Genomic DNA, 20,233 nt, shown 5'->3' on the forward strand with positions numbered 1-20,233 from the left:
CCAAACTACTAACCAAACAACACAACACAACCCAACTAACCAGACAAACCCACTCATTCCAAACAAACACATTTACCTTAACTGACCAGACCAACAATCCAAACAAACCAAATCAAACCCAGACAGCCAACCTCTAACAATCCAATCTAACAGCTAACCATCTACACAAACAGTCCTAACCAAATCAACTCACCCCAACCAACCAAAAAAACTAAACAACTCAAACCGTCCAACTGGATCCAACTTATGTATATAGGATTCAATTCACAAATTTCATATATGAGATACAAAATCCAAAACAGACTTTGTAATCTACTATTCACTATTCTAACAATGAAAATGTTGTGAAGCTAATTACATAAAGTATTTCCGTCCTTGAGTCTAGCCAGGACATATACAACATTTCCTTTGTTCTATCTGTTTTACTTTCAGTACAATACTGGTGTTAAAAACAGAACAACTTTTCTATTTCAGTTATTTCAGTTATCTCATAAGGAAATGCCCGGGTCAGTGACCTCAATTCTCATACCAGACCTGCACATTATAGCCAGGTTGTAGAGATAAGAACAGACAAAAGTTTTCAGTTTCTCATCACTGACACGGAGTACCTTTGTTCGTCCTGAGCAATCTGAGGAATTCTTATGGAGCCTTACGAATCACAGCAATCAGATAATCTAATTAACATATGGCAATAATGATATATATTGACAGCAATGGTCTTGCACTTGACATTACATCTTCTATAGTTCAATAAGCAAGTGACCATTTTCTCTGTATATGTAGGTGATGCTTCCTGTATATTTCATTTGCTCTCGATCTGAATCTCAGTGTCTATTCCTATACCCTGCCTAGTTTTTCAACCGCACCACCACCATTTGTTCTCCATCTGCTGCCACATGTCTACACCCAAGCCCAGACTCCCCCCCCCACACACACACACTTACCCCACCCCATGATGCCACTCTGACTATAATGCTCTCTCTTTACTAGTTTGTGCAAGTTATTTCTATACACCTATTCTTGCAGTGCATGCTGGGATGTTGAGATGTAGGCACTGATCAGAAGGTTTTAAGGTCAAAACCCAGCATTGCTAAGCTACCACTGTTAGGTCTATGAGTAAGACCCTGTCTCAATCCTTAGCCAAGCTGGATAGAAATGTAATTATCTTATGTGGAATTCAGTACTGTTGCTGCGATAAAGTCACCGTTTCGCTGCTTATAATTCTACATGCTTCTGTACTCCTGGGAGAGCTGAAGACATCGGTCACTGCTGTTTAGCCTTGATGTATCAGCCCAGCTGTGCTATTCGGTTCACACCAATTTTTTTTTTTCCACATCCAATTTTTCACTTCCTCCTCCTCTGACTACTTTTGCTGAGATCAGCAAGTCCTTTTAAGACACCACTTCTTTCAACTAGCTCGGTTTACTAAAAAAAAAAAAAAAAAAAAAAAGTTCTTCTGTCTCCCTTCTGGACTCCCAAGCCATCTTCCTCCCACAGTAGAAGAGAAAATACAATTTCAAAATGATTAAAAAACGAGAGCGCATCCAAGAGAAAAACTTAAAAAGAAAAAAACTCTGTGGCAGAATGTATTCTAATGAATCAGCCTGAGACAGGAGACTGCAGTCTTTCAGGCCCTGCATGTCTATCAGAGTCAGACTGACATGTGGATTGGTGAAAGCTCCAGAAGCAAGAATAGGTTATATTAAGCTCCACTGCACACTCACTGACAAACAGCCGTTTCAGTGGGATAAATGATTCTGAAGCAGAACAAAAGAACGATATGCCTCTTATTCGCATAATCATATGGGTTGGAATGCTCTCTTTTAGATTATGCCATTCCTCTGGCATAACTGCTTATTTTGCTGGTGAGAGGCCATAATAGCAGGATAGAAAGCATGGGCTGTAATTATAGTAATAATGACTATGAAGTGGCGGGTGTCAGGATGATCAGCATCACACAAAAGCTCCATGAAAATACATATTTCTACAACTATAATGATCCAAGTAATTTCATCACACACATAAACTATGCTTTTTTTATATTAAGTCATTAATATGTTCCATTTCCAGTTGAGAGGACAGTACATATGTCCTTGCTGTCAATTTATCACCCAAGCTTCTTCGGTCCTTCTTTTAAATTCTTCTTTTGGTTATATGTTTGATGTTTGTTTTTGTTTTACTGTGTTTTCTTTATTTGTTGAATTTTTTTATATGCTGGCTGCCGGTTATGGCAGAGCTCCAGCTCTAAGCTTGTACAGCTACCTTGGATTTGAGATAATCGCTATATAATTTATTATTAAAACAGATTTACTGCAGTGTTATTTTCTTTTTCCCTGTTCTCAACCCCAGAGCCTTTGCCATTCAAATCATGTCCTTCATTGATCTCGGTCATTGTCCAAGCCTGGGCGCTCTTTCTTGGCACATCACCAACCTCAAATGTACTCAGCGCTTCATAACACTGAGGTCTTTGGAGGCTGAGTTGATGTCCTTGCCAGATAATGTTGGTCAACAGCCCAAAAGCCAGACACAAAATACAGAAACTAATAAAATAAACAGCCGTAATGGGTTCTAATGACGTTATTTCACCTCGATGCAGCTCTCCTGTTTCTGGCCTGCTTTGAGATGGAGGAGAGGGAACAAGATGAGAGCTCACCGCTGATGAGATTGGCTTCCATTACGGTGCCATTAGCAGATTGACTAAGCTTTCTGTAGCCAGGCCTTATGGTTCATCAGGCAGTGTTTGTGGGCTGTTGCTTTTTATCCATGTGGTTTAAGACACTCCACAGTTATAATTACTCACCAGCTTTCTTTCAGTTTCAGAGAAGGGCATGGTTCTTACAAAAAGGTTTGGTATTTTTTCACATTGCGTGGTGGATTGTAATAAAAAACCTCAAACCACTGGACAGAAGATGTAGAGTCCATACTATGATGTTGAGTCCATACATAGTAACCATACTATGACCATATGTCGTAAACTAGGTTTGAGAGCTTTAACACTTTATGTGCATAAAGATTCTGTTCTTGTTAAAACCAATGATTACTCACATGCTCTTTTTAGCCCAGGTCACATGAAAATAGTTAAGCAAATGCACAGCAACCCACCAGCCCCTTTGTTTTGCTGGCTGTTTTTTTTTTTTGCCAGGCATTTTCTTAATATGCCCTTTCTAGATAACAAACCCCATTTCCCAAAGATGTATGAGGAACAGGAAGAGGGAGGACCGGCGTAATTGTGAAAAGTGCAGAGCATGCAGGGAGGTCACTAAGAAAAAAAAAATGCTCTTTTTCAAGAAACATAGCTTTTCCAAGCCTATGGTCATCATATATTTTGGTCTATTAAAAGTGTTAGAAACAGACCATTGAGAAATAAATTCATAAATCCCCTACGGTGTTCCCAATCGATGAGAACCACTTGCCCAGTCATCACATTTCTCACCTGATCACTTTCATTTATAAACCTTCCAGTTCAGCATATTAAAAACCTGACCTCTTGTGTTTCTGTCTGCCAAATCTGAGCATGTCTAGCTGTGTGGGCATTCTATAGTAATTCAATTAAACACAAACAAGGGCATTTGTCAAAAGGCATTTGTATGGTCTTACAGTCATATATCATAACTGTAGAGGTGGCAGTGATGTTCTTCCCCATTGTGCAAACATGGCCATCTGACACTACCTTCAAAGCTGAAGAGAATAAAACTGTAGAAATAATTTTGCCATCTTAAACATTTATTTCACTTTCACAAGCAAGCAGCAACAGACCAGGCCGTCAGTCTGGATTATCAAACATGACAAATGAGCTGGAGTAACACCTATGAGAAAGCCTCCCTTAAGGAGAAATGCCTCTGGGGAGTCTTCAGCCTGCTCCTCTGAAAGGTGTCATCAGTAATTTTGCCAGCCATTTTTTACCGCCAAAGCCACACCCACAAGAGGTGATTGACAGGCAGTTAGAGACACAACCATGTCCAGAGTGGTTGGAAGTTTCCCAATTTTGAGTCTGGCCAGAGAGTGTATTCCTGACAGAATAGAGAAGATTAAAAATCGCAGATTCTGGATGTTCAGCTTTCCAAACTTTTCCTGAAGTGATAACATTGCAGAGATCTTGGTGCTATACAAAGAAGCTCCTATGAACAAAATGAAGCAGCCGATCAGCCCTTGAACCTATCAGTTGACATTTATGGATTTATGGACTTGTTTTGATATCTTTATATGAAATTTCTAGCAAGCGTTATCATTTAGAGAATGGTTTTGATTTGGTTTATATGAACTAATATTTTTAATTCTACTTCTAATTCTAATTTTAATATAAAATGTCCGAAACATGAACATTCAATTTAATATTATTTCCCATAAGAAATCATATTCCTGAGAAAAATATCTGCTGTATTACTGGAAAACGATAGTGACATACAGTAGTCACACCCAAAATGAATTATCCCTCCTAATTATCGCCTGGGTCTTTGTAATGCTACACAGAGTGTGCTGGATTACTGGAAAAGGCCAAGCAACCATCAAACCAAGGCTAATGACGCCCAGTGCGAGTGTGTCAAGAGATAAACACCCTCCCAAAAAGCCTCTCATTTCCCTCCACTTCTCTGCCAATTTACTTTAATCACATTTGCTCTGTTTATTTGAAAGATTCCACACTTGGTCTACTCTGAAACCCATATTTCTTATTTGAGCTGTGCAGCCTGAGTGCGGCCAACAAAATAACAGCCAATCAGCCAAGTCACATCTGTGCTGTCCTGAGAAAATTGCTATGTGCCCGTTGCTTGATAAAAGAGTGTGCTCTAGCAGGCAAGATCAGACCTGTTGTGTGTCTGGACAACCGGGTCTGACTGCCAGGCCAGAACATAACAGGCAGAAGTGGTGAATCAGCATTCCTTTACCACATCGGACACCTTAGTCATTTCAAGTAAGCCTTGGTTAAATGAATCAAGTAAAAACCTCTTGTTTTAGTAACAATAATTATGTAAGCATTTGTCACACTTTCTGCGTTGATGTCAGGGAAGATTTCAGTCATCTACATGATTCAATTCCTTCTAAAACTGAGCGGGAAGTAATAATTTTGTGCTATGTATATAAGACATTTTGTTACTCAACCGAACTGTTCAAAAATAAGCCTCTCTAGTGTTATAGTTACTGTTGTTATAGAGTCACTGTGACTTACACATAAGGTCAATTTATATAAGTATAATGACATGTCTGTTACGCTAAATGCAAATACCAGGTTGTTACAAGGGTGTGACCTTATTCTCTACACATACACTCTTCATCCATATTCTTCAGTTAGACACCACTAAGACTAGTAAAAGAGGTAACAACTAGTACACTAAGCCAGAGGCTCTCAAACCTACTGCATGCATCAAACCTTTAACAGTGAAAAACTAAAGACACATTACTAATCTCTACAGCTCCATCAAAAATATTGTAATAATGCTACGTTGTGATTTCAACCTCTGGGTAAATGTTTTTAATGTAAAACACTGTGAATAAGGGTTTCCCTTTCAGAAACGGCCCCTGGCAGAACTATTTATTATTCTATATAACCTTTAACCATCCAAAATATATATTTATATAACGAACTGTTTTCTAGTAAGAGTATTCCTCAACCTTGTTTTTTTAAAAGCAATTTATTTTGTAAAACTGAATTTGCTTTAATAGAGAAATGCAAAAATATACCCTGGGAATAATTTAAAATAGCCCTATTTTGGTCATTTGCAGACTTTAATGTACATTTGCCAGAAAGAAGAAAAAATGAAAATCCTTAGAGCATCAAATATCGGGAAGAATTCATTAATATTCTTTAATTTTCATGCTATCAGTGGTGGGAACTCTCCAAATATAAATGAATTCTTCCCATACTGTTGGCGTCACAAAGCATTAGAGCTCCCACGCCTCCTACTGTAAATCCCAAAGATGCACAAACAAACTGAAGTACGTCCAAACGGTTGGCAACTGATTTAGCAACATTAGTCATGAATCTCCAGTGAAAGACAAAAGAAGTGAATGTCAGACAACAAACACGCCTTGGCAGATTTGCTACACTTGTGTGTAGCGGTGAATCGTGTCAACTTATGAACCAGTTGCTAAAAGCTGCCACAAACATTCAGCTGAGCTCCAGATCATGCAGTAAAGTCAAGCACAAGCACCTGCGCCTAAGACAGACAGACGAACTCCCAAATGCCTGCATTCCATTCAACAATGACTAAAATAAATATCTGACATCTGATAGAGTGATCTTATTCACTTGTTGTCCTTTGCTAATGAAAAAGATGTCATTAACCCCCATTTGCTCAGTTGCATAAAATGAGATAAAAATGTAAGTTGCTCTGGTTAAGGGCTGCCAAATGACTGAAATGTAAACCCATCAGGCATAACATTATGACTAGAGACAGGTGAAGTGAATAACACTGATGATCTCCTCATCATGGCACCTGTTAGTGGGTGGAATATATTATTAGGCAGCAAGTGAACATTTTGTCCTCAAAGTTGATGTGTTAGAAGCAGGAAAAATGGGCAAGCGTAAGGATTTGAGCAAGTTTGACAAGGGCCAAATTGTGATGGCTAGACGACTGGATCAGAGCATCTCCAAAACTGCAGCTCTTGTGGGGTGTTCCCGGTCTGCAGTGGTCAGTATCTATCAAAAATTGTTCCAAGGAAGGAACAGTGGTGAACCGGTGACAGAGTCATGGGCGGTCAAGGCTCACTGATTCACGTAGGGAGTGAAGGCTGGCCCCTGTGATCCGATCCAACAGATGAGCTACTGTTGCTCAAATTGCTGAAGAAGTTAATGCTGGTTCTGATAGAAAGGAATGCACAGTGCATCACAGGTCAGTGCTATTTTGGCAGTAAAAGGGGGACCAACACAATATTGGGCAGGTGGTCATAATGTTATGCCTGGTCAGTGTAAATGTAGTAATGTGGATTTACAAATTTACGGTGAAATAAATACTCATAGATTTTACTTTACAACATTTTATACACAGTAAACATAAAGCGAGATGTTCAAAATGTATTCTCTGTGAGATGTTTTAAAATGATATAGAAATATCTTAACGCTAGAGATCAATTTTTGGCATTTAGGAACGTAATTGCTCACCCAGCGAGCACAAACTGAATTACATGAATTAATAAATTCATTAAATCTAATGAAAACTAATGGAACATTTCAATTTCAAGGTCAGCCTCACGCCTACTTCCTCATACAAAGATTCAATTCACCACTTCACTTCACTGGAAGCATACATGTCATCTAACTATCATCTCTATAAAATTATTAAGGTACATCACAATGTGGCTTTGGATGCTTGGCTTTGAGCTTATCAGATGTGGTATTCTAAACTGAAAAAAAAAGTCTGTTATGTAAATTAACTTCTGCTTCTTGTACTTCTGAACGCTTTATATCCGGGTGCTGGCTGTTACACAATACAGCTTGTTTCAGTTACTCTGTACTTCAGTAATCCTGATCTTCCCATGCCATAAAGACACATTTCCTTTCATGAAGTATAGATAGGACACTTGAGCAGATGACACTGCCCTGTACAATGACCTTTACTGCTTCAAAGCCATCAGCACTCTGTGGTATTTGGAAACAGGAGACCAGTCCAATTTTCAAAGGAAATGAAAAATCAATCTAGCAAGGGTCAATCATTTAGAGAAGGGTTTTTTAAAGTGCACCTACAATGAGAGAATCAATGCTTCAGCTAATGAGCTAGGGTGGGGGTGATGTGGCCTTCAAATACTAACACAATATTTGAAATGGTTTTTGCAATAATAAGATTCTTTAAAAAAGCAATATATACACTGTCAAAAATATTTCATATCACCTCAAATCATATATGCGGTATATACTATACAGGCGGTGCAGCAAGTGGACTCGACCTTGAGTAACCTAAGAAAAGGTGGAAAATTAAGTATTGCATCAGCTTTGTTCAACATTTCCCATATTTAAACTCTGAGGTTGCTATCAAAGCAAAAATGAGTCTTATGATATGAACTGAAAGTCATTTTTCATCTGCTGTGCTATGGAAAGCTGTGCTGAGCAGAATGCTGACCTTTCATCCATGAAGCAGATAGGCAGAGCAAAGAGCCATCTGCTGAGTGAAGAGCTTTTTAATATAGGCTTTGGTTTACCAAATAAATAAAATTAAGTCTGGTCTCGCACTAGTGCTTATGTACTGCTTATCCTACACAGGGTCGAAGGGTAGCCTGTCCCAGCGGATCCAAGGTCCCTTGAACGGTGTGCCAACCCTACAATCTCACACACGCTCACACACCCATTCAGTCAATTTAGGCTTTTTAGTTTAGCTAATACAATGCCTGTATACGGATGTGGGAGGAAACTGACGTATCAGGGAGGAAACCCCTGAAGCATGTGACAGAACATGTAAACTCTGCACAGGACAGAAACGGAAATCGAACCCCAAACACGAGATGTGCAAGGCAAACCTGCTAACCACTAAACAAGCATGCCTCCTTCTCCTCCTCCCACGGATATAAATGTAACACACATACTGTTACACATGCTAAGCAATACTTTCCAGTGAATTTCTTAAACAGCACATGTTCACTTTACAAAGGAAAAATGTAGAAATTCTACCTGCATTAAATCTAGCTCAGATTAATTTTATTGTAAAATCCCATGATGGATGAGTCGTGCAGATGGTGCACAGGAAGGGCAGAGGTTTCAATATTTTAAAGCACTTCCCTTTTTCTGAACTACGCTGCTACCAGACAGCTCAACAAACATTCACACACCTGCCTGAGCCTGGATATTCTCAGCTTTCACTGAGTAATGAGAAAAATGTCTTCCTGAAAGGGCATTACTGTATTCTTTTGCCCTTCTGATGTTCTCTTACTCTATTCTATTTTATTTCCACTTAATGTCACACACAATGGCCAGTGTCCAGCACCGGGATTCGGTCCAATTCCAATATACGGCATGTCCATTCATGCGTAGTGGATAATGCATTCGAGCACGCTATCCATAATCATGTGCCAAAAGCCCACACTGGCAGCTTGAAAAGCTCTGTTAAAGAAATCACACACAGCTGGAGAAGCATCCAGACATGTGAATGAAAAAAAAAGGCTACAACTGCTCATCAGTCACACAAAAAGATAAAAGGTTGCATTAAGGATTAGACTAAACAGAATTTAGAGCTAAGCAAGATTTAATTTTATTTCCAGTTCATTTGTATGGCAGCACAAATTCATGTTAATCGCTTGTTAAGAAATAAAAACCTTGACATGAGATACCATAATGGATATTTAAACCAGTAGAATAAACGATGCTCTTCAGATCATTAACATGATCAATATTTCGTTCTTCCCCAGCATAACAATGACTTCTTCTCTTTTTTACACAATCCATGCTGCCATATCCAAAATTTCAGAAATCTTTCATATCAATATTAACACTAATCTCAAACTTCACTTTAAGAATTTAAAGGTTTGGTACATGTTCAAAGATAAACCTTGTCTTCCTGATTCAGATCAAATCTTTATCATTTGTTAGTGCAGCTCATTTTATGGTGCATGAGCAGCGCAGTCTGAAATAAACAATAATATTTCCGTTTGCTAGACACATTTGCAAGGCAACGCCGGCACCGGGGCTGAAACTCTCACAGTCTTACAACCAGTTTCATTTCTGGCTTTCCTTAACTGTTTTTACGCTGAGTACAACTTAATGACCATAGTGCAAGGCAGTTAAATTTGCATTGTGGAAATATCAGAAGTGACACATCAGGGTACAAATCCCTCCGAGTCTCAGGGTGTCAAAACTAGTACATAGCTTAAATCTAACTTCCGAAATATGCTAAGTAAGAAACTAAAATATGATGGGACAATGCAGATTTAGGAAAATAATCCAAGATGGAGTGTTGTTATGCATTGTCCTGTGCAAAGCTGAGTGAATGTTCTGACAACTATTACAATTTTTTTTTCTATTACGTAACACGACACATTCATCCGTACATCTTTATTGATCTTTTCATATCAAATACAGTAATATGTGGTCTAATAAGAAACTGGAAACGAGTTAAAAACTAGGCATGCTCTCAGAGAGCCTGTGAATCAAAACAAACTATACGAAGACCTGGTGCTTTTAAAGGACAGATAAGTTGTGAATATATATCTTTGAATACTTCTCTTTTTGGCTTGGAGATGGGGAAATGTCTGGTTTGCATTGCAAAAGCAATGGTTTTCCCAAATTTCATTAAACACAGTACATGAGAAACAGAAAAAAAAAATTCCCAGATAGCATATAGCTTGCTGGTCTATTAAAATCACAGCATAAAGCTAGTCAGCAGATCTGAGTGTATAAAAGTGAGAAATGTGGATTTTTTTTTTAAACCATGAAGATTGTATCTATGTTATTTTTAGCAAGTGAGAGTTCTATGTTTTGTTTTGTTTTGTTTTGTTTTTGGATATATATATAACAGAAACTTCCCTTTCACAGATAACAAAAGGTGGAATTGACTTCTTCTCCTATTTTTCACTTTGTGATCTATATCTGCAAACAGAAGAGAGTATCGAGTTCTAATAATATATTTCCGTCTGTTTTGGTGTGCCTGTGTTCAGCGTTGAATTTCTTTACCATGTCACACACCACAATCAAGGCTTCACGAATCTGTAGTTAAAATCTTGTCTTATCATCAAAGTAAATGTTGATATCAAACCCTTTTCTGCTCTCTTAGCTGCATCAAGTGCTTCTTCATAAGCGTCTAAAATGTAAAGCTGTCATCTTCAACCACTAAAATTCTGTATAAGGTTATCACAACAGAGGTAAAAACATCTCACACTGAATGCCAACAGCGTCCTGACTCATTGTAGATCATACTTAAATAAATTCATTTGTTTATACTAATTTGTTTATATTGATTTGTTTATACTGATTTGCTTATCCGGAAAATGTCCGATAATTTGATTTCCGTTCCGTCAGCATAATGGAACAACTGTGTCCTGGTACGAAGGGTTAAACCTGGTAAAACGTAGTATCTGTGCATACCTAAAGGAAGTGTTTGATAATTAACTTCATATGATGATTAACATCTTCGAATATCTAAAGGTTGTGTTTATAAAGAAGATCAGTTTGGTTATTTTTAAACCAGAGAAAATTGCATTCCCTCCTGACCTTCCTTTAAATCCCACCTTGCATAGGCAGTGTTACAGCACTTACAATGCGCATTATTAATGAGTTTAGTCGATACAGTTCACATTAAGTAGGACATCAGATGTTCGTGTACATAGAAACAACTAGAGCAAAGCATACACACTAACCGAGGGGAATATTATGTCTAACCAAATAATAACCAAAACCTAATAATTTTGTTTTTTCAGTGAAGTGTTTAACATTACAGCATGCCATTCTTAGACCTGAGAATTAACACCCCCAAGATGTAGATAACTAAATAACAAAAAGGCAAACTGGCTCCTTTTCTTTCCTTTCAAAGTGAATTAGGATCCAGAATCATTTTAAAGGAAACCACCACCCTGAAACACAATAAATATCTGATTATGAAATACTGTATTTCTCTGTGTTGCTGTATTTGTGTTTTTTCTAAGAAAGGTTTGCAATTGTGTGCCATGCTGACATCACAGGGGGAAATACACCGATCAGGCAATACATTATGAGCAGTCACAGGTGAGGTGAATAACACTGATGATCTCCTCATCATGGTACCTGTTAGTGGGTGGGATATATTAGACAGCAAGTGAACATTTTGTCCTCAAAGTTGATGTGTTAGAAGCAGGAAAAATGGGCAAGGGTAAGGATTTGAGCGAGTGAAGGGCCAGATTGTGATGGCTAGACGACTGGATCAGAGCATCTCCAAGACTGCAGCTCTTGTGGGGTGTTCCCGGTCTGCTGTGGTCAGTATCTATCAAAAACTGTTCCAAGGAAGGGACAGTGGTGAAGCAACGACAGGGTCATGGGTAGTCAAGGCTTTTTGCTGCACGTGGGGAGTGAAGGCTGGCCAATGTGATCCGAGCTACTGTTGCTGAAATTGCTGAAGAAGTTAAAGCTGGTTCTGACAGAAAGGTGTCAGAATACACAGTGCATGACGGGTCAGGGCTGTTTTGGCAGCAAAAGGGGGAACACAATATTAGGCAGGTGGTCATAATGTTATGCCTGGTCGGTGTAGCTAGTTACAGGTGGTGCTTAATCCATCCATCCATCGTCTATACCCGCTTTATTCCTAATTAGGGTCACAGGGATCTGCTGGAGCCTATCACGTTAGGTGAAAGGCAGGGGTACACCCTGGACAGGTTGTGGTATTTAATAAGAAAAAAATTTCAACAAACTGAAACATAAGGAGTACCAGTCAGTGCAAGGGCTACTTTTCTCACACATCATTTTCTAGCACTGCTCCTTCTCATATTAATGACAAGTCAAACATTATGCCAGAAACTCAGCTTGTTAGTGATCCACAAGAGGAGGTGAAAGAGCTGGACAGGCTAAAAGAACTAAACTGCTGTCACATCATTCGCTTTAAGTAGAGATGAAGCGATCCCACTGGCACAACTTACAGCAGTCGAATGGCATCGTGGGTAATGTAAGAAAACATTAACCAACGCAGACCAACATTTCAATGGAAAATGTAAAAAGCTGAATTTCATTACAAAATAAATCGTAGACTCTGGTGATGAAAATGTACTAATGGTAAAAATGAATATCTAAGTCATTAAAGCAAATGATTTATAGCTGTTATATTAATGGATCATCATTAGTTGACCATTTTAGTACACTATATTGAACTATATATACCTTTCTTTGTCACTGGGGTGGATGCTTCAAGCATATACCTTTTGTACCTTTAATGCTTTACTCTAATAACTAACTAGGGTCCATTTATGCACTTTCATTGTTTTTAAAGGTACACGACATACATTAGGCTATATACATCTTCTCACCATGTAAAACAATACACAGTAAAGCTACAAATAATAATAATGATGTACCCATGATGGTACCACCCCGGTGACAAGACAAGGTTCTTCTTTCTGAGAGTACAGCCTGTTCATTTAGTCATGTATTGTATTGCAATGTTCCTCATATGTAGATTAGGAGGAATTTGGTGGACTGCAGACTACCACCAGTTGGTGTGATCAGTGATGGAGTTAAAGCCGCGCCAACTGGTGCTATAAAAGCCAACAAGTGCCTGGGCATCACATAACCACCCAAAGAATGAATCAGTTTCAATTGCACCGGTCTTTTTTTATTAAAGCGTACGAGAATAAACTGCGTGATTATTATTCATATTATTATATTAAATTCCTCTCCAGCACCCCGCATTCCTCAGTCCGCTCGCGCTGCGGCACCGGCCAACTTTCAGCTCGCGCACAACCAACCCTCCTCCTTTAGATGCTGCGTGTGTTTAAGGAGGATGTGTTTCTCCTGCCTGCCATCACAACACGTTTATTCTGCACCAACTTTCTCAGCGAATAATAACAGTCAGAGAGAAGAACACTCACCCCGAAATGACCATCCGTGAACCCGCGCGTCTCCTGTATGCGCGGCTCCGCAGTGGACGCACAGCACGCGCAGTGTGTGGGGGAGGAAAAAAAAAACAAAAACAAACAAAAACCGCGGTTTATTCTGCTTTTAGTCTGTGATATAAATAGTCTGTGATCACACTGAGCTGATCTGAGCTGTGGCTCTTCACACGGTGCATACCGGTGTATAGATCTGCAGACTCCAGACATCCACTCCTCCTTCTCCTCCTCCTCTGCTTTCACACTGGGGAGGATTAGTAAGAAGCCGCGCAAAGCCTCATGGGAAGTTGAGTTTTGGCTCTCATACTATACAATGAATATACTGTTACACAGATACAATATCAGATCTTGTTCTGGCATTATATAAATTAATTGATATCTGAAACGTCATCACCCCCCCCCCCTTTTTTTTACAGTGCGTCATTGTTTATGTCTCACCGCATTCCCCCAGTCCTCTTACCTCTGTACCTGTACCCCTATCAGCTATTTGAGCTATTGTAATATTCCACATGTCACATATTTAAGCTCATAAGAAGAAGAAATAAAGTTCTGTCATATTTGTTTTCCTTTATTTTCACCTATATTTACTGATGACGTCATTTTCAAAGTGGAATCCTGTGACTTTCAATCCATCCATCCATCCATTGTCTATACCCGCTTATTCCTAATTAGGGTCACGGGGGTCTGCTGGAGCCTATCCCAGCACACATAGGACGAAAGGCAGGGGTGACTTTCAATCCTGTTACTCATTTTATAGCAGCCATTGTTAACAAAGAAACCACATTATTGTCGCTTGAGATGGGTTAAGAGGTTTTTTTTAATGGTTTAATGCATTATTTTATAGATTCACTGTAAAAAAATAAAACCCCATAAAAACATTCAAACACTATATTGCCAAAAGTTTTGGGACACCCCTTTGAATCATTGAATTCACGTTTGTTTTTCAGGGGTTAGTCTCAGTGAAAGGAACTCTTAATGCTTCAGCATACCAAGACATTTTGGACAATTTCATGTGCTCCAAACTTTGTGGGAACAGTTTAGGGATGGCGCCTTCCTGTTCCAACATGACTGCGAGCTAGGCCAAAACTGGGACGTCTGCATTTACGTGCACATAAATTTAATATGGTGTTGGCTCGCACTTTACAACTATAACAGCTTCAACTCTTCTGGGAAGGCTTTCCACAAGGTTTAGGAGTGTGTTCATGGGAATTTTTTGACCATTCCACTATAAGTGCATTTGTGAGATCAGGCACTGATTTTGGACGAGAAGGTCTGACTCGCAGTCTCCGCTCTAATTCATCCCAAAGGTTGTATATCAGGTTGAGGTCAGGCCAGTCAAGTTCCTCCACACCAAACTCACTCATCCATGTCTTTATGGACCTTGCTTTGTGCAGTCATGTTGGAACAGGAAGGGGTCATCCCCAAACTGTTCCCACAAAATTGGGAACATGAAATTGTCCAAAATGTCTTGGTATGCTGAAGCATTAAGAGTTCCTTTCACTGGAACTAAAGGGCCGTGCCGAAGCCCTTAAAAACAACACATGAATTCAATGATTTGGTGGGGTGTCCCAAAACTTTTGGCAATATAGTCTATGTCTAAATGACATCTTTGTTATGAAAACACCCACCAGCTGCTCCATTTCTACTTTCATTAAACTATCTATAACTTTGACGTTCATTTGCCTCCTGTATGGAAAAGAATATTTAGCACAAACATAGCCCTGTAAACCCAAAATAGCATCTTTAACCCATATTCTTAAAGGCTGACCCCATGATTTCAGAGTGTTAAGTGAGTGCATTGTCTTGTAGTCACCTAACTAATTTTAGACTGCACAATTCAGCTGAACACAGTTGTTTGTGAAAAGGTTTCAGAGGGTATTTAACAGGAAACATGCTGTATGGTCATTGGTCTAAATATAGTGCACCTAATGTACAATTCTCAGAAAAGAGAGTCTTGCCAAGTAAAACAACAAATACTGTGTGAAAAGCTAAACTATAGACTTAGAGGAAAATGAAAATGGATTATATGTTTTAGGGATGGTATCCTCAAGAATTTACTCCTTGTAGCTGGTAAAGTGAATGTAATGAATTTATTTAAATATTTTAAGGCATAATTGGATTCCAAGGACCATTGGTGTGATCTATATCTATACAGCTGTTTATCTACAAGAGTACTTCAAGAATGTCTCCAAATGTATTTATTTATTTTGGGGTTTTTTTTTTCACATTTATTTCTATTTTATAAAATAATAACACATAGCAAGAACACATCGACTCTACAACTGAACCCTGAGCCAGACTTATTTGCTGCACACACACAGAATGAAGGAAGATGGCAGTAATTCTCACCTTGTCATCTCTCTGTACCATTTAATTCATCTAGAAAACAGCTGAGTCATGTTTGACCGTCTCTCCCTTCTTTCCCAAACACAAAGGCAATTCATCTGCAGTGCTGCAGCAGTCCTGGGAACTGGTTCTAGTGAGTCCAGTGTGAAAACGTGATTAAGATTAATTAGTGTCCGATGAGCTCTGGGATGCAGTGTGTGAGTGTGTGCTGTAATGTATAGAAATGTATGATCAGCATCAGGTTTCTTATTAAGGATTTTTATTTTTAAAGATAGCACCTTGTTGCAGACAAATAAATCCACCTGCAAAATATTTAATACATACTATAGGTTCTAGAATCTCATTTGCAGTATGTGGAATTATTTTATTGGCAATTTTATTTGGTGATATGAACTCATCAGCATTCAAGGGACTGCAGAGAAAAAGTAGAAATGCAGATATTTTAGACTGTTATGACTATGTTATGACTCCAACTTGCACATACTTCTCTAAGCACATACTGACATAGCCTTATTTATTGATGTACATATTTACATATTTATCTGCACTTGTTCATTTGCACAATTTGTAGTATTTGCACTTCTGGTAGATGCCGAATGGCATTTTGTTGTAAAGTACCTGTACTTTGCAATGACAATAAAGTTTATCTATCTATCTATCTATCTATCTATCTATCTATCTATCTATCTATCTATCTATCTATCTATCTATCTATCTATCTATCTGTCTATCTGTCTATCCATCCATCCATCCATCCATAATACTGTACCAATCAGCACTGCCAAATTCTTCAGTAAGGCCTAACAAACATTATGCACATTATTAAATTTATTATTTAATTCATTCATTAATCTTCAGTAGCTGTATTGTAGTAGTTTTTATTATTGACAATGACAACAACAACAACAACAATAATAATAATGGTTATTGTTTATTTATTTATTTTTATGGACAAGCAACAGCACACGTTTGTCATCCAGCTTATGTGTGTCCTGTAGTGTGTAAATAAACAAAGCAAATAGACTGAGGTGTAGATTGTAGGATTATATTAGGATTGTAGACTGTAACAGATTTGAATTACATCCAGATTGTCGTAAGGTTGTGAGAAACTGCACAATTTACACAAAAATGTTACACATTCATGCAAATCCCAAGCTTTTTGCGCCATCTAGTGGACAAATTAATTAGAGCCCAATATAACACTGGCTTTCATGGCATCTATCTATCTATCTATCTATCTATCTATCTATCTATCTATCTATCTATCTATCTATCTATCTATCTATCTATCTATCCATTTTTTCACATTTATTTTAACAATTTTAACACCAAATTATAGATATAAAACTACTATAAAAGTAGAACAAAATGCTTTAAAGATTCTAGACTATACGGTATGTAAACTAAGCACAAATAAGCCAAAGGTGATGGCGTTTTAAAAGAAATCAGTATCTATTTGGAGAAAATACCTTATCTGCCCCATGTACAGTGTTTGTGTCATGTGCAAATTATTTATATTATAGTTTTTGTAATTATTGTTATTATTACTGGCAATATCACAGCACCAGGCTGTATATAATACTGTTTATAATAATATAATCTCCTCAAACTTCACATACACATATTTATATTATATTATATTATATTATATTATATTATATTATATTATATTATATTATATTATATTATATTATATTATATATTATTTATTGTGTATTATTCTCGGTGTACTTGTGTACTTTCTAATATAGCGGAGTGACTGTGAATGCATAAAACAAACAAACAAACAAACAAACAAACAAAACAAGCACTATAGGGCTGATATAGTTACCCAAGTCGCATGTCTTAGAGTCAAATATGGCATTAAAGCGATTAAAAGCAGGGTTCAATCAGGGTTTAATAACAAATGGCTCCTTTCTCGCAATATAATCGCACTACACAGGGTATAATAATAAAAATAATAAAACTTTCACACCCTATGTAGTGTGACGCAGTGTGTGACGCGCGGGTCAGAGTTCATGTAGGAGAAACATGGCGGCTTCCAGAGGAGCTGTGGTGTTAAAGACGGTGAAGAAAATCGTCGTACAGTTTTGCCCTTTTGAGTCCAATGTCCGCTCCACACGGTATGAATTATTATTAGTATTATTTTACTATAAGCTATGTTTGAAATGCGGATGCAAACAATTCTTGTGTTGTGGAATTTTGCTTGTTTGTGTCAGCCCGCAACACTGCGCATGGAGGACACGGAATTATTTACATGGGAATAAACAGATGTATAAATCATACCAGGTACTAGTTAGTGTGCAGCTTTAGGATATACATGTATGTTGCAACATTTTCCAAACAGAATTTTTAAAAATATTACAATGTCTGGTGTTTATGTATTTACTGGGTTTGCTGCCCCTATAGAGGTTACACAGAAGTGTGTGAGGAATCAGTAACATCCTGTGTGCAGAGCATCTACAGGATGAAACACGTGAGAGATCAGAGGAGACTGGTTTGAGCTGACAGGAAGTCGATAGTAACTCAAATAAACATTCTTTACAACGGTGGTGATTAATAGAAGTGTTTAATAGATGAACGTACTTCTTTTCTTACTCACCACTTTCCAGTGACGTTTAATGTCATAGTAATGAGAAATCAAATGTAGAGGAGAAGTAGTTGTTCATGACACCGTAATATGATGCAAGATGAAGTGAACTTTTTTGAACAAAATGAACCGATGAAAAGGTGAGAGAACTAATAGACTAAAGTCCATTGTAGTCAGACAGCATTGATGGCAATGTAGGAAACTGTTAATCGAGTGAATATACACTGATCAGGCATAAAATTATGACCACCTTCTTACTGAAGAAACACTGGACAGCACTGATGATCACAAGCTGGGGCAGTGGTGGCTCTGGGTTGTTGATCGGAAGATCAGAAATCAAGCCCACCAAGCTCCACTGTTTTTATGTAATTGAGCAAGGCTCTAAACCCTCTCTGCTCCAGGGGCGCTGCATCATAGCTGCCCCTGCACTCAGACCACAATTTCCTCAGCCGGGATATGAAAAGAAATCCACTGTGCTGTAATGTATATGGGGCGATAATAAAGGCTTCTTGCCCTTGGATTTTACTATAGATTGTGACACAACTGCTGCTTGTTCGATCGTTGTATCTGTGGAGGTTTAGCTAGACTCAGCACTAAGCTCTGTTCACTGTTTGTAAATGGGCAGTGGAAAACAGTGCAGGTTAAACTCCATCCTAATGAAGTGCATGGCTTTTTATTGATTAAATATTTCCATTGTAGGTATTTGTTTTCTTAAATGTTTCTATCAAAGTAATTAGAAATTAGTTGCACTCTGAACAATGGTGGATACCAGGATTTAATAATAATAATAATAATAATAATAATAATAATAATTACAAACTAAGATTTTAAAAAAGCTGATTTGATGTTTTAAATTTTTATAAATGAAAATATTGACAGTTTTTGTTTAAGATAATTTAAGCCTAATAAGACTACATTTATTCACAATTATTAAAAATGCAGCGCTTTTGTTTTGCAAGTTAATGCAAATACACTATTTTGCAAGATATTTTGTTACCGTATCGATTTTATTTGTTATTTATAATGAAACATGCTGAAAAAATGTGTATGTGCAAATGTATATGAACATGTTAGTCACTGGAAAACATTTAGTACCTTATGTTATGGCCTGATAACATTTTTAACAATTATTGAATTTTTCCACAGAGACTTTCTCGTCTTGGTTGGATCGGAAAAGGCCAAAGCTACAAACATGAACTGTGAAGTTATAGCAGAAGTGAAACACGACCGGTCAGAGCCGGTGATCGACATCACATTCAGTAAGTGACCTCAGTTATGAATTTCCATTGTGTGCACTCTGACTCTGATGATGATTATACAAAGCACATCAGGAAATGAGCGTCTTGCACTATAGCTGCGTTTGTCATTATAGGTCACAGTGCTTAACATGATTGTGTGTTTGTTTTCAGTGGATGGTGAAAGGTTAATGATGAAAGGAGCCAAGCTGACAAGCCAGGAGATGCTTTCTGCTCTACAGACACGCTGCATAGCTAAAGACCCTCAGTCTAAAGTCATGGGGAGGAAGTAGATGTGTATTTGTGTATATTTGCTTTGTGTATATTTATTAACTTTTCCTTAAATAAAACTATCTTAAATTCTCAAGCTGTCTTATTCTTGGCTGATTTGATTGAAATAAATTCATGTTTTTCTGTACTCATACTGAACATCCATATTTTCTACTCTTCTACACCTGTATACTGTACTGATTTATAACTCAACACTACTGTCCTGAGACCAGTGGAGCATTTCAGTTTCAGACTTCTAGAGCCTATTTGTACCAATACACTTGGTTTATCTTATAAAATGTAG

At 37.9% G+C, this 20,233-nt stretch overlaps 2 protein-coding genes across 2 annotated transcripts in view; one reads left to right on the top strand and one right to left on the bottom strand.

Annotated features, from left to right (window-relative positions):
- pag1 (phosphoprotein membrane anchor with glycosphingolipid microdomains 1) overlaps nt 1–13,711 on the bottom strand; it is a 47,840-nt gene extending 34,129 nt beyond the window's left edge. The window contains exon 1 of the mRNA XM_058378063.1: nt 13,468–13,711. The gene's annotated coding sequence lies outside the window, so the exon portion shown is untranslated. The remainder of the gene's footprint in view (nt 1–13,467) is intronic.
- Nucleotides 13,712–17,817: 4,106 nt separating this feature from the next.
- Nucleotides 17,818–20,026, top strand: mrpl53 (mitochondrial ribosomal protein L53). Its single transcript, XM_058378040.1, has 3 exons — nt 17,818–17,957; nt 19,571–19,683; nt 19,834–20,026. Exons 1-3 carry the CDS (start codon nt 17,866–17,868, stop codon nt 19,950–19,952), a joined length of 324 nt encoding a protein of 107 aa, XP_058234023.1. The 5' UTR covers nt 17,818–17,865; the 3' UTR covers nt 19,953–20,026.
- The last annotated feature ends 207 nt before the right edge of the window (nt 20,027–20,233 follow it).

Source organism: Hemibagrus wyckioides, linkage group LG24 (genome assembly GCF_019097595.1).
Source record: "Hemibagrus wyckioides isolate EC202008001 linkage group LG24, SWU_Hwy_1.0, whole genome shotgun sequence".
Lineage (NCBI taxonomy): Eukaryota > Metazoa > Chordata > Actinopteri > Siluriformes > Bagridae > Hemibagrus > Hemibagrus wyckioides.